Source organism: Nannobrachium achirus (assembly GCF_963921795.1).
Source record: "Nannobrachium achirus genome assembly, chromosome: 22".
In the NCBI taxonomy this organism is placed as follows: Eukaryota; Metazoa; Chordata; class Actinopteri; order Myctophiformes; family Myctophidae; genus Nannobrachium; species Nannobrachium achirus.
This window is the reverse complement of record NC_137829.1, coordinates 53824002-53838706: the sequence shown is the minus strand read 5'-3', so window position 1 is coordinate 53838706 and position 14705 is coordinate 53824002. Positions and strand designations below refer to the sequence as shown.

Genomic DNA, 14705 nt, shown 5'->3' with positions numbered 1-14705 from the left:
AGAATTTAGAATTCCAGACTCTTACTTACACTGCAGTATTGATACCTTTACTGAAGTAACACATGTGAGTACGTTGTCCCCCACTGGAGTTGTGTATAATGATATAGTGGCCCGTTAGGTCAGTGGTTCTCAACCTGTGGGTCGGGACCCCCAGGGGGGACCCCAAAATATTTTGGGGGTCCCCAGATGATTAACTTAATGTCCAACATTCTTTTCCTCACTCAACGGTAAACAAACCAACATAAAGTTTAAGTGTATCTGCACATTTCTGAAGTGACAATTTAAGGACTTTTTAATACCTCTAAAAATTACAAATTAAACATTGGCCAAATTGTCAAATATTAGAGGCAAAAATTTTGAAAATAGCAGATCTACATGCTCTGTAGAACCGTGTTATACAGAGTGTAATGCCTCAACTCTTAGTGCTCGTAGAGAGAGAGTGTGTGTGTGTGTGTGTGTGTGTGTGTGTGTGTGTGTGTGTGTGTGTGGGGGGGGGGGGGTCCCCAGTTAAAATATGCTTATTTTGGGGGTCGCAGCCTGCAGAGGTTGAGAAGCAGTGTGTGAGGTGAGAGTATGTCCGGTCACCATACCTGGGATACCTGGGAATCGATACGATACCCTTTTCGATACCCTTTTCGATACTTTTTATTTAACTGCTCTACCGCAGAGGTGATGATGATGATCACACAGTGTGGCGGAGCGGAGAGTATAGACGTTGGATAATCATCATAATAATAAACATTATAGGCTATGGTCGGCTATTTTCCACAGTAACGAGTGTAGCCTACTAAAGCAGTCATTAAACTCTCAGTAGCCCAACTGCTACAGATGCGACCGGCCAGGGGTGCGTTCCAGAGTATCGAAACGAGGTATTGTTCGTTTTTACCTGAACCGATACCCAATAGTATTCTCGTCATGCAATCGATACCATTAAAAGTATGGCAGACGATACCCATCCCTACTCACCACCAAGAAGCCGGTGCGGAGGAAGAGGACCACGCCAAAGATGTTGATCATGCAGGTGGTGAACACTCCGTCCCAGGTGCCAAAGAGGACGGGCTCCCACACGAACAGCTGCACCCTCCACCAGGGCCGGCTGGGCCGCTCAGAGCCCTGAACACCACAATGTACAAGTTAGCTGCACCCTCCACCAGGGCCGGTTGGGCCGCTCAGAGCCCTGAACACCACAATGTACACGTTAGGCATTTAGCAGACGCTCTTAATCCAGAGCAAGGTACGTACATCAGACAGAAACAGAAATAGGAAATCTAAGAAGCATTTAGGGAAAAAACCAAGCACCTATTCAGTGAAAACTTTCTAAAATTAAAAACATAAAAAATGCTATCCAAACACTAAGTTACATGTATGGTCTGTGATGCCCCACATACTAGAGATGGTATAGTCTGGGTGGTTAGGGAGGTGCCACCTAACTCTCTCCCTGCAGGTGAGCAGGGTGGGGCCTCATTGGTTGATTGCCTGATGGCCTATGGAGTGCACCTGGGCCCGGTGCCTCCAGTAGGCTATAAAAGGCCTCCCCTCTCCATTCTGCATGTGAGGTCCAGAGGAAGCAGACGTGTTCCCTCCAGCTCCTGTGTGCTCTCCACCATGCCCGCTTATGTTATCCTTAGTTCTGTTTGACCTTACTTTCCATGCAACACCTCGCACTACACCATGTCTCACACATCCACACCTACACTACTGATCACTGACTCCACACTCCATTGGATCCTTACTGTTAAGTTTGCTGACATGCTCTTTAGTTCCTGTTCTAGGCCTTTACTTTAATAAATATACTATTGTTATACCTTTGACAACGTCTCCTCTCCCCTTCGTTTGTTACTGCTTGAGCCAGCTGTGACAAATGGGGGCTCGTTCAAACGTGAGTATTGTTTAAACTTTAAAGTTTTGTTAAAGTTAAACATCTTGTTGTGCGCGCACCTACAGAGGTGTTTTTGATAGCCGGTCTGTAACTAGAAGTAATTGGGGTTTCCCTGTGACATAGGGTAAACTGTTACCAATCAGATACGGTTTTGGGAGTCTGGCTCTTGATTCCCTTTTGTCTATTTTGACACGGTTATCAGATTATTTTTCGGTGCGTACAGTGTTTTGTTCAGTTACCGTTAAATTGGGTTTTTGATTTTTCCGTGTTTTTTTCGTTGGGCATTGGAGTTATTTGAATGTTGGGCTGAGTTTTGTGACACACTTATACTGCATATTTTGAGTAGACATTTGTACGGAGCTTCTGCTGTTGTCCCATGTAAGGCAAAGCCACGCTGTGTTTCTTTAAACCTTCGTGGGGTTTGTTATTTTTCTGGTAGTGTTGGGGTCACCTACGCGCCTTCCGGGGGCACAGTACTTGGTGTGGCAGCGCGGCTATCAACCGGTTGCGTTGTCCCCAGGTATAGCAAGTGCGTAAATACCCACGCAGACCTCATGAAGAGCTAGGGGTGAGTTAGATAAGCTTTGGCTAGGCAGTTAGGGGACGCTCCTGTGTGCTCAAAATTGTATTGGTGTCTCACTTAATTTTGTCTCTAACATTCAAACGTAACTATGGCTCAAATTGATAAGTTTGTGGCGTCACCGTCCGATGAATTTTTGGATGGTTGTAGTAAGGAGCAGCTTTTGGAAATTGCTGATCATTATAAGGTTGACGTTGGGGACAGGAGACGCAAAACCCAAACCATTAAATTGGTGTTAATGGCCAATTTAGGAGAGATTGGCATCTTGCCAGAGTCAGAAATTGAAACAGAGGGAAGCAAAAGCACTGTGTTGCCAGTACCAGGTCAAGTTCATTTTTCATTTGAACAACAAAAAGAACTGTTGCTTATTCAGCTCGAGATGGAGCGAACTAAACAACAGGGTGTCATTGAAAAAGAAAGGGTTGAAATGGAGAAACTCAGGATTAATTTGCAGAGGGAAAAAGTAGAATTGGTAAAAGAAGGCAAAATGGATCAGAAGCTGTTAGATCCTGGTGGAGGCCCAGCTTTAGAAAAGCGGCCTTTTGATCTTGTGAACAATTTGAGGTTAATTCCTAAATTCAACGAGAAGGAGCCTGAAACCTTTTTTTCGTTATTTGAAAGGCTAGCAGACTCCCGAGGTTGGCCTGATGCGGATAGGACTGTGATGCTGCAATGTGTTTTTACTGGGAAGGCACAGGAAGCTTATTCTGCGTTGTCAGTCACAGATTGTGTAAGCTATGCCACGGTTAAATCTGCTGTTCTGAAGGTGTACGAAATGGTGCCTGAAAGCTATCGCCAACGCTTCAGAAATAGCCGAAAAGATGAAAAACAGTCATACTTGGAGTTTTCACGTGAATTAGTGAATAACTTTAATCGTTGGCGTATGGCTGCAGGTGGGGACACCTGTGAGAGCTTGTGCAATTTGGTATTGTTGGAACAGTTCAAAAATGCAATTCCAAACCGTATAGCAACATATATCACTGAACAGCAGGTTAAGACTGTGGGGGATGCTGCCGCTTTGGCTGACCAGTATGTTCTGACACACCGTGAGTGGGTCCCACGGAACACCCAATTTGTGCATCGGGAGAGCACCGCTCCCAGCCATGGTTCTGTTGCGCCTAGCCATAGTTACTCACCGGTCACCAGAGTTGTTCGATCGGAGGATGGGAAAAGTAGGGCTGCCCCTGACGGTGAAAGAACATGCAATTTTTGTGGCAAGAAAGGTCACATAAAAGCAGACTGCTATGCACTCAAGAGAAGGGACAGAGCTCATGTGAAGTCGGCAGCGTTTGTGGCGCCTGTGTCAAGTGTGAGGTCGGTAGGTCTGCCACACGAGAGCGAGAGGAGTCTCGACGGTGTGGACGAGGCTTATCGGCCGTTTGTTGAGAAAGGATATGTCTCTCTGGTTGGTTCCAGTGAAAAAGTGCCCGTGACAATCCTACGAGACACAGCGGCGCTGGGCACATATATTCGTGAGTCTGTTCTACCCTTCTCCTCAGAGTCTGCAACTGGCGATAGCATGTTGAGCCGTGGTATGGGTATGTCCATCATCTCTTCTCCTACACATAGAATTGAACTTAACTGTGGCCTTGTCCAAGGTGAGGTGGAGGTGGCGTTGTGTGCGGCGTTTCCGATGGCTGGGGTCGATGTCCTCCTGGGGAATATGCATGCGGGTGGCCGTGTGTGGGCTCAAGTACCACCGTCACCACTGGTGAGTTCAGTTCCGATTGTGGGCAGTGAGCCAGACGAGAGCGAGCGGGATTTTCCGCAGGTTTTTGCAGCAGCGGCCGTGACACGGGCCAGGGCTCGTGAAATTGAGAGTGATAATGTGGAAAGTTCTGAAGCATTCTTTTCTTTGTCTGATGTGCCTATTTCTGTTTCCCAGACAGAGCTTGTAGCAGAGCAGCAGTCCGATCCGTCCATCAGAGGCCTGTTTGAGGGAGTTCTGACAGGGAGTGAGGTGAAGGATAGCGCATATGGGTATTTCTTGGATAATGGGTTGCTAGTGAGGAAGTGGATGCCTTGTTGGGAACGTGGGGCAGGGGAACCAGTTTTCCAGGTGGTTATTCCAGCTAAATACAGGGATTTAGTGTTGAAACTGTCTCATGACCAATCAGGGCATGTAGGGGTTAAGAAAACTTACCACCACATTATGCAGTACTTTTTTTGGCCTAAGTTAAGAAGGGATGTTGCTGCATACATTAGAACATGTCACACATGTCAGATGACTGGTAAACCAAATCAGGTGATTAAGCCTGCTCCACTGCACCCTATACCTGCTATAGGCCAACCATTTGAGCACATAATAATTGATTGTGTTGGTCCTCTCCCTCCTTCTAGGTCTGGCGCCAAGTACCTGCTCACTGTGATGTGTCAGGCGACCAGATATCCAGCTGCGTACCCACTCCGTTCCATAACCACTAGGGCTGTGGTTAAGGCTCTCTCCCAGTTCATGTCCATATTTGGTATTTGCAGGGTTCTCCAAAGTGACCAGGGTTCCAATTTCTCTTCCCATATGTTTGCTCAGGTTCTGAAGCAGCTTAAGGTGAAACACTCTCAGTCCTCAGCTTACCATGCTGAAAGCCAGGGAGCTTTGGAGAGATTTCATCAATTTTTAAAATCGATGCTGCGGGCTTATTGCACAGAGCTGGGCAAAGATTGGGGTGAGGGCTTGCCCTGGTTGATGTTGGCTGCTCGTGAGGTAGTGCAAGAAAGTACTGGGTTTAGTCCTAACCAGTTAGTTTTTGGCCATTTAGTGCGTGGTCCTCTTGCACTGCTTCATGACAACTTTAAGGCCCCTGACCCACCCAAAAATCTGATTGACTTTGTCAATGGGTTCAGGCAGCAGCTGTATGTAGCTGGCACTTTGGCTAAGGAAAATCTTGCAAAAGCTCAAGTGAAAATGAAGCGCTCCTATGATCGGCGGGCTGAACGTCGTGAGTTCATTCCGGGTGATCAGGTGCTGGCTCTGTTGCCAATTGTAACTTCGCCCTTCCAAGCAAAGTTCACAGGTCCACACACCGTGGTTGAGAAGATTTCAGACGAAAATTATGTCATTTCGACTCCTAACCGGCGTAAGGCTAATCAATTGTGTCACGTAAACTTGTTGAAACCGTACTATAGTCGTGAGTCTAGTGTGGTTTTGCCTGTCTGTTTTGCAGCCGCCGTGGATCCTACCTCTCAGTCGGTGGCAGTGGCTGAGACGGAGGATGCCACCGCTTTTGATGAGACACTGGCATATGGGCGGCTGAAAAACACAGAGTCTCTGGGTAAGTTAGACAGACTGTTGGGTCATCTGCCCAGGGCTCGTAGTGCGGCATTAGCTGGTTTGATTGGTGATTTCCCGTCATTATTTGGTGATACACCATCTCAAACGCATCTGATAGAGCACGACATTGAGTTGACAGATCCAAAACCCATTCGGCAGCGGTTTTACCGGGTCTCTGTAGACAAACGCAGGGGGTTGGATGCAGAGGTCCGGTATATGTTGGCAAATGGGATTGCGGAGCCTTCTGCATCGTGCTGGGCGTCACCATGCATTTTGGTTCCGAAATCTGATGGGTCATCTAGGTTTTGTACAGACTTCCGCAAAGTGAATAACATAACAAAACCAGATGCTTTTCCATTACCGAGAATGGATGACTGTATCGACGAGGTGGGCTCTGCTAAATTTGTCAGCAAATTTGACCTTTTAAAGGGCTATTGGCAGGTTCCATTATCAAAAAGAGCTAAAGAGATTGCGTCTTTCATTACTCCAGCCGGGCTCTATTCCTATAATGTAATGCCATTTGGTTTGCGTAACGCTCCGGCAACATTCCAACGCCTGATGAATCAGGTTGTGGGTGACCTAGAGGGCTGTGCAGTCTATTTAGACGACGTGGTAGTGTACAGTGACACTTGGGGGAGTCACGTGGCACGCATTCACTCTCTTTTTCAGCGTTTGGCTGATGCGCAGCTCACAGTCAATTTGGCCAAATGTGAATTTGCTCGGGCTACAGTAACTTACCTTGGGCGCGTGGTCGGCCAGGGGGAGGTTCGTCCGGTACATGCTAAAGTACTCGCCGTCGAGCAGTACCCTCCTCCGGCTACCAAGAAGGACCTCATGCGTTTTTTGGGGTTAATTGGTTATTACAGATCCTTTTGCAGAAATTTCTCATCTGTGGTCGCTCCACTGACTGACCTTTTAAAGGATAAGGTAAAGTTTGTCTGGTCCTCCCGCTGTCAGCAGGCATTTCAAAATGCCAAGACTTTGTTGTGCTCTGCCCCAGTATTGGCAGCTCCTCGGATGGAGCAGCAATTCAAATTGCAGGTAGATGCAAGCCATGTTGGGGCAGGTGCAGTATTGATGCAGACTGACAGTGAGGGGATGGACAGACCAGTCAGCTTCTTTTCAAGAAAGTTCAATAAGCACCAGCTTAATTATTCTGTTATTGAAAAAGAAGCATTGGCACTGGTGTTGGCATTGGTGCACTTCAGTGTTTATGTGGGTTCTGGGGTGCCTGTTATAGTGGATACAGATCACAACCCACTGACTTTCTTGAGTTCGCTTAAGTGTCCTAACCAGAGACTTATAAGATGGTCCCTGTTTTTGCAGTCATTTGCCCTAGATATTAGACACATTAAAGGCAAAGATAATGTGGTGGCGGACGCACTGTCCCGTGCCCCTGTCTAGATGTTAGTGTCTAAATACTATTGTCTGTTCTTTCTTTTTAGAGTCTGGTGGAGTAACCCCTGGCCTGTTCTTCTCCTGGACAGCATATAGCTAACGGAACATCTGGATCCTGCTGTGAGGGGGGAGGAGAGTCCAGGGTGTTGCAAAGCCAGGGCTCTAAGGGTGTTAGTACACTCAGATGGGTAGACGAATCATCAAAGTGTTTAAAGTGAAAATTTCGTAAAACCATGATATACAGTAATGTTAAAATTGTTATGTAGATCTACTATGCACTTATTTGCTGGGTTTGAATTTTGGGTTATTTGGGTTGAGTATTTGATAATACATTTAGCCATTTAGTGTTCCTTGGGGGCCGTGGATCCTTGGGAGGGTCCACGACTTTAAGGGGGGGGGGGTGTGATGCCCCACATACTAGAGATGGTATAGTCTGGGTGGTTAGGGAGGTGCCACCTAACTCTCTCCCTGCAGGTGAGCAGGGTGGGGCCTCATTGGTTGATTGCCTGATGGCCTATGGAGTGCACCTGGGCCCGGTGCCTCCAGTAGGCTATAAAAGGCCTCCCCTCTCCATTCTGCATGTGAGGTCCAGAGGAAGCAGACGTGTTCCCTCCAGCTCCTGTGTGCTCTCCACCATGCCCGCTTATGTTATCCTTAGTTCTGTTTGACCTTACTTTCCATGCAACACCTCGCACTACACCATGTCTCACACATCCACATCTACACTACTGATCACTGACTCCACACTCCATTGGATCCTTACTGTTAAGTTTGCTGACATGCTCTTTAGTTCCTGTTCTAGGCCTTTACTTTAATAAATATACTATTGTTATACCTTTGACAACGTCTCCTCTCCCCTTCGTTTGTTACTGCTTGAGCCAGCTGTGACAGGTCATTGACGGTAGGCAAACGCTAAGTGCTACGGGGCTAAGGTGGAGCCTGAAATTGTGAGTCTTCAGACCATGGTGGAAGCTAGGCAGTGAGTTTCAAGTTCTAATTGCAATGTGGAGTTTATTGCACAGTTTGGGGGCCAGGAGGGCGAAGGGTCTAGGACGAGCGGATCGTTGTCCCGGGGTTTTTTAGCAAGGTTTCTGTACCTGTGGTGGCTGATCTGAGTGAACGGGTGGGGTTGTAGGGGTTGATCAGGTTGTGGAGGTATGGAGGTGATCTGAGTGAACGGGTGGGGTTGTAGTGATCGATCAGGTTGTGGAGGTATGGAGGTGATCTGAGTGAACGGGTGGGGTTGTAGGGATCGATCAGGCTTTGAGGCTATGGAGGTGCCATACCTTTGGCTGCTTTGAAGGCCAGCATCAGTGTTTTGTATTCTGTGACCACATGAGGCAGATGCTTTATAGTACATCCATTACATTAGATTTTAATTGTGGACAATCTTTACAGTTTGGAGTGGGTAAAGCCATCCAACTAACCCAACCCTTGGAACTGGAACACCATAACACTGAACTGATGGATGAGCATTCTCCCCTCGTTGAAAAATATCTGAACACTCTATAGATATATAAATAGAGCTGGGGGATGGAGAGACACTGTTACTGAACACTCTATAGATATATAAATAGAGCTGGGGGATGGAGAGACACTGTTACTGAACACTCTATAGATATATAAATAGAGCTGGGGGATGGAGAGACACTGTTACTGAACACTCTATAGATATATAAATAGAGCTGGGGGATGGAGAGACACTGTTACTGAACACTCTATAGATATATAAATAGAGCTGGGGATGGAGAGACACTGTTACTGAACACTCTATAGATATATAAATAGAGCTGGGGGGATGGAGAGACACTGTTACTGAACACTCTATAGATATATAAATAGAGCTGGGGGGATGGAGAGACACTGTTACTGAAAACTCTATAGATATATAAATAGAGCTGGGGGGATGGAGAGACACTGTTACTGAACACTCTATAGATATATAAATAGAGCTGGGGGATGGAGAGACACTGTTACTGAACACTCTATAGATATATAAATAGAGCTGGGGGGATGGAGACCCACGGTTACTGAACACTCTATAGATATATAAATAGAGCTGGGGGATGGAGAGACACTGTTACTGAACACTCTATAGATATATAAATAGAGCTGGGGGGATGGAGAGACACTGTTACTGAACACTCTATAGATATATAAATAGAGCTGGGGGATGGAGAGACACTGTTACTGAACACTCTATAGATATATAAATAGAGCTGGGGATGGAGAGACACTGTTACTGGACACTCTATAGATATATACATAGAGCTGGGGGGATGGAGAGACACTGTTACTGAACACTCTATAGATATATAAATAGAGCTGGGGATGGAGAGACACTGTTACTGAACACTCTATAGATATATAAATAGAGCTGGGGGGATGGAGAGACACTGTTACTGAAAAATCTATAGATATATAAATAGAGCTGGGGATGGAGAGACACTGTTACTGAACACTCTATAGATATATAAATAGAGCTGGGGGATGGAGAGACACTGTTACTGAACACTCTATAGATATATAAATAGAGCTGGGGGATGGAGAGACACTGTTACTGAACACTCTATAGATATATAAATAGAGCTGGGGGATGGAGAGACACTGTTACTGAACACTCTATAGATATATAAATAGAGCTGGGGATGGAGAGACACTGTTACTGAACACTCTATAGATATATAAATAGAGCTGGGGGATGGAGAGACACTGTTACTGAACACTCTATAGATATATAAATAGAGCTGGGGGATGGAGAGACACTGTTACTGAACACTCTATAGATATATAAATAGAGCTGGGGGATGGAGAGACACTGTTACTGAACACTCTATAGATATATAAATAGAGCTGGGGGGATGGAGAGACACTGTTACTGAACACTCTATAGATATATAAATAGAGCTGGGGATGGAGAGACACTTTTACTGAACACTCTATAGATATATAAATAGAGCTGGGGATGGAGAGACACTGTTACTGAACACTCTATAGATATATAAATAGAGCTGGGGATGGAGAGACACTGTTACTGAACACTCTATAGATATATAAATAGAGCTGGGGGATGGAGAGACACTGTTACTGAACACTCTATAGATATATAAATAGAGCTGGGGGATGGAGGGACACTGTTACTGAACACTCTATAGATATATAAATAGAGCTGGGGGATGGAGAGACACTGTTACTGAACACTCTATAGATATATAAATAGAGCTGGGGGGATGGAGAGACACTGTTACTGAACACTCTATAGATATATAAATAGAGCTGGGGATGGAGAGACACTGTTACTGAACACTCTATAGATATATAAATAGAGCTGGGGGGATGGAGAGACACTGTTACTGAACACTCTATAGATATATAAATAGAGCTGGGGGGATGGAGAGACACTGTTACTGAACACTCTATAGATATATAAATAGAGCTGGGGGGATGGAGAGACACTGTTACTGAACACTCTATAGATATATAAATAGAGCTGGGGGATGGAGAGACACTGTTACTGAACACTCTATAGATATATAAATAGAGCTGGGGATGGAGAGACACTGTTACTGAACACTCTATAGATATATAAATAGAGCTGGGGGATGGAGAGACACTGTTACTGAACACTCTATAGATATATAAATAGAGCTGGGGGATGGAGAGACACTGTTACTGAACACTCTATAGATATATAAATAGAGCTGGGGGATGGAGAGACACTGTTACTGAACACTCTATAGATATATAAATAGAGCTGGGGGGATGGAGAGACACTGTTACTGAACACTCTATAGATATATAAATAGAGCTGGGGGATGGAGAGACACTGTTACTGAACACTCTATAGATATATAAATAGAGCTGGGGGATGGAGAGACACTGTTACTGAACACTCTATAGATATATAAATAGAGCTGGGGGATGGAGAGACACTGTTACTGAACACTCTATAGATATATAAATAGAGCTGGGGATGGAGAGACACTGTTACTGAACACTCTATAGATATATAAATAGAGCTGGGGGATGGAGAGACACTGTTACTGAACACTCTATAGATATATAAATAGAGCTGGGGGATGGAGAGACACTGTTACTGAACACTCTATAGATATATAAATAGAGCTGGGGGATGGAGAGACACTGTTACTGAACACTCTATAGATATATAAATAGAGCTGGGGGGATGGAGAGACACTGTTACTGAACACTCTATAGATATATAAATAGAGCTGGGGATGGAGAGACACTTTTACTGAACACTCTATAGATATATAAATAGAGCTGGGGATGGAGAGACACTTTTACTGAACACTCTATAGATATATAAATAGAGCTGGGGGATGGAGAGACACTGTTACTGAACACTCTATAGATATATAAATAGAGCTGGGGATGGAGAGACACTGTTACTGAACACTCTATAGATATATAAATAGAGCTGGGGGATGGAGAGACACTGTTACTGAACACTCTATAGATATATAAATAGAGCTGGGGGATGGAGGGACACTGTTACTGAACACTCTATAGATATATAAATAGAGCTGGGGGATGGAGAGACACTGTTACTGAACACTCTATAGATGTATAAATAGAGCTGGGGGGATGGAGAGACACTGTTACTGAACACTCTATAGATATATAAATAGAGCTGGGGATGGAGAGACACTGTTACTGAACACTCTATAGATATATAAATAGAGCTGGGGGGATGGAGAGACACTGTTACTGAACACTCTATAGATATATAAATAGAGCTGGGGGGATGGAGAGACACTGTTACTGAACACTCTATAGATATACCAGTAAGACTCCCTAATCGGGAGATAAGCGACCGTTGGTCGCTTATCTCCACAAATATCACAGCCTCCACCTCTCACGTCATACGGGCAGCCATAGTTACACCTGGAATGTTGAATCTCCATATATGGAGATAACCTACCCATCACACAAAGTCTGACCTCACCAGCCCATACCTGGGCATGGACGACTTATATCTCCATATACGGAGATGGCCATATATGGAGATACGATGACATCACAGAGTCCACAGCTGATGATGTGGCGTGATGTCATACAATACACAAACAAGCCCTATATAAAGGGGCAATTCTCACCAGGGAAGAGAGCATTCCCCACTAGCTGAGTATCTTAAGATGGTTGGATGTGATGATAAGCCACAAATAGGCCAAAAGTTTGTTTTACCAATTATCAAGACATACGGGCAGTTGACAGTTTGCCATTGTTACTCATTGAAGTTGAATCTCCATCTGAATCCTTTTTATGCCCATATATGGAGATCCCTGCTCTGAGTATCTGACATCACTAATCCCTTTTATGCCCATATATGGAGATCCCTGCTCTGAGTATCTGACATCACTAATCCCTTTTATGCCCATATACAGTATGGAGATCCCTAACAGAATCCATTTTATGCCCATATATGGAGATACCTGCTCTGAGTATCTGACATCACTGTGATGTCACCTGTTTATGCCTAAATATGGAGATCCCTGCTCTGAGTATCTGACATCACTGCGATCTCACCTGTGATGTCACAGTGACACATCACCTCAGTATCTGTGATGTCACAGTGACACATCACCTCAGTATCAGGCGTTACACGTATACATTGAGCAGGGCAAAGGTGTGACGTGTGTGACGGACGGACGGACGGACGGACGGACGGACGGCCGGTGTAGGTTTTCATACTAAACTGCGACCTTACGGTCGCAATAAATAGAGCTGGGGATGGAGAGACACTGTTACTGAACACTCTATAGATATATAAATAGAGCTGGGGGGATGGAGAGACACTGTTACTGAACACTCTATAGATATATAAATAGAGCTGGGGGATGGAGAGACACTGTTACTGAACACTCTATAGATATATAAATAGAGCTGGGGGGATGGAGAGACACTGTTACTGAACACTCTATAGATATATACATAGAGCTGGGGGATGGAGAGACACTGTTACTGAACACTCTATAGATATATAAATAGAGCTGGGGGTAAATGGAGAGACATTGTTACTGAACACTCTATAGATATATAAATAGAGCTGGGGGTAAATGACCACGGTTACTGAACACTCTATAGATATATAAATAGAGCAGTGGTAGATGGAGAGACACTGTTACTGAACACTCTATAGATATATAAATAGAGCAGTGGTAGATGGAGAGACACTGTTACTGAACACACACTCAATAGCAGTGGTATGAAACCAGGCCGAGGTCTGACCTGTGCATCCTCGTGGAACAGATCGTGGACGTGTGTGTCGTTGGTGAAGGTGCCAGGTAGGCCTACTCGCCCAGGCCTTGGGGGTCCTACAGGTAGGCCTACTCGCCCAGGCCTTGGGGGTCCTACGCCGGACCACCCTGTGGGCTGCAGGCTCTCCATGGCAGGGGATGGAATGGATCACCGTGACTCTGTGCCCTGCACGCATCAGTAGAGTCATACAGAACAAAACAAAACCAAAATTACAAAAATGTACTATGAATTAATCACTTAAGGCCTATTTCAGAAATAGTGAAAAATAGCAATATCTACAAGCTCACAACGCGTCACATCTTGACCAGTCGAGAGCTTGTAGATCGGCTATTACGTTTTTTTTTTATGTATGGAATTTTTGGAATGGAATTGTGGACTTTTTCAAGGATTTCTTTCTGAACAGATCTTAGACCTTTCATGGCGCCACCATGAGGCTGATTTGAACATTTTGTAGTGTAATTTCTACCTTGGCCTTTTGTGAATGTGCGCGATTTAATGTTAATTGCACTCTGCATTTGTGATTTGAGGCATTTTGGCCAAAATGGACCAATCTTACAAACTTTGAAAGCCAATATCAGCCAATCAGGATGGAATATGGACAATCAGACAGATCCGTGTCGATCACATGACTGTAGAGATACTGTCTACGATTTGCGTGATTTTTGGAGAAAATTTGTAGGAGTAGTGTACAGAAATGTGTTTTGCAAACATCGGCCTCATGGTGGCACTAGAACAGGGCCATTTGAAAAATGTGGGGCAGAGCACAGATATAAAGAGCTAGATGCCTCGTTCGCCTCTGCAGTTCATTGGAGCGACGTGCAACAGTTTTAGTCCGGACATCCTGGAAAAACTGAGGGAACGCTGTCAGTCAAAGTGACTACTGGCCAATCACAGCGCGACTTTTCCGGGACTTATCCAAGGACTACAATTCAATTCAACAGAGCCAGTTCCGATGTTGCGCGGCTCAGCTGTTCTTACAGGCTGCGTACGTAAAGACCCGCCCCCACCTACCTCTGATTGGCCTAGCAACTTCCCTATGTGTGACACACGTGGAAGCAATGCACACGTGATTCCCTTAGTCCCTCGATGCACATGCATCAGAGTCGAAGGAGGCGTCTACCTTTCTATGTCTATGGGGCAGAGGTTCTGAATTGGCATCCAGGGAGTGTGTGTGCTCATTTTGGCAGTGACCGGAGATTAGCTGTTAACAAACTCGGAGGACAGACGGACGGATGCACGGACGCACGGACAGGGGCGAAAGCATACTCTCCCCCTGCCTTCGGCTGGTGGAGACAATA

The 14705-nt window shown here is 45.2% G+C and overlaps 1 protein-coding gene across 1 annotated transcript in view; it reads right to left on the bottom strand.

Annotated features, from left to right (window-relative positions):
* slc12a8 (solute carrier family 12 member 8) overlaps positions 1-13419 on the bottom strand; it is a gene marked incomplete at its 5' end in the record, with an annotated part of 63458 nt that extends 50039 nt beyond the window's left edge. Inside the window, 2 exons of the mRNA XM_080752952.1 lie at positions 967-1113; positions 13378-13419. Coding sequence (XP_080609078.1) covers positions 967-1113; positions 13378-13419 — 189 coding nt within the window. The remainder of the gene's footprint in view (positions 1-966; positions 1114-13377) is intronic.
* Between the last annotated feature and the right edge of the window lie 1286 nt (positions 13420-14705).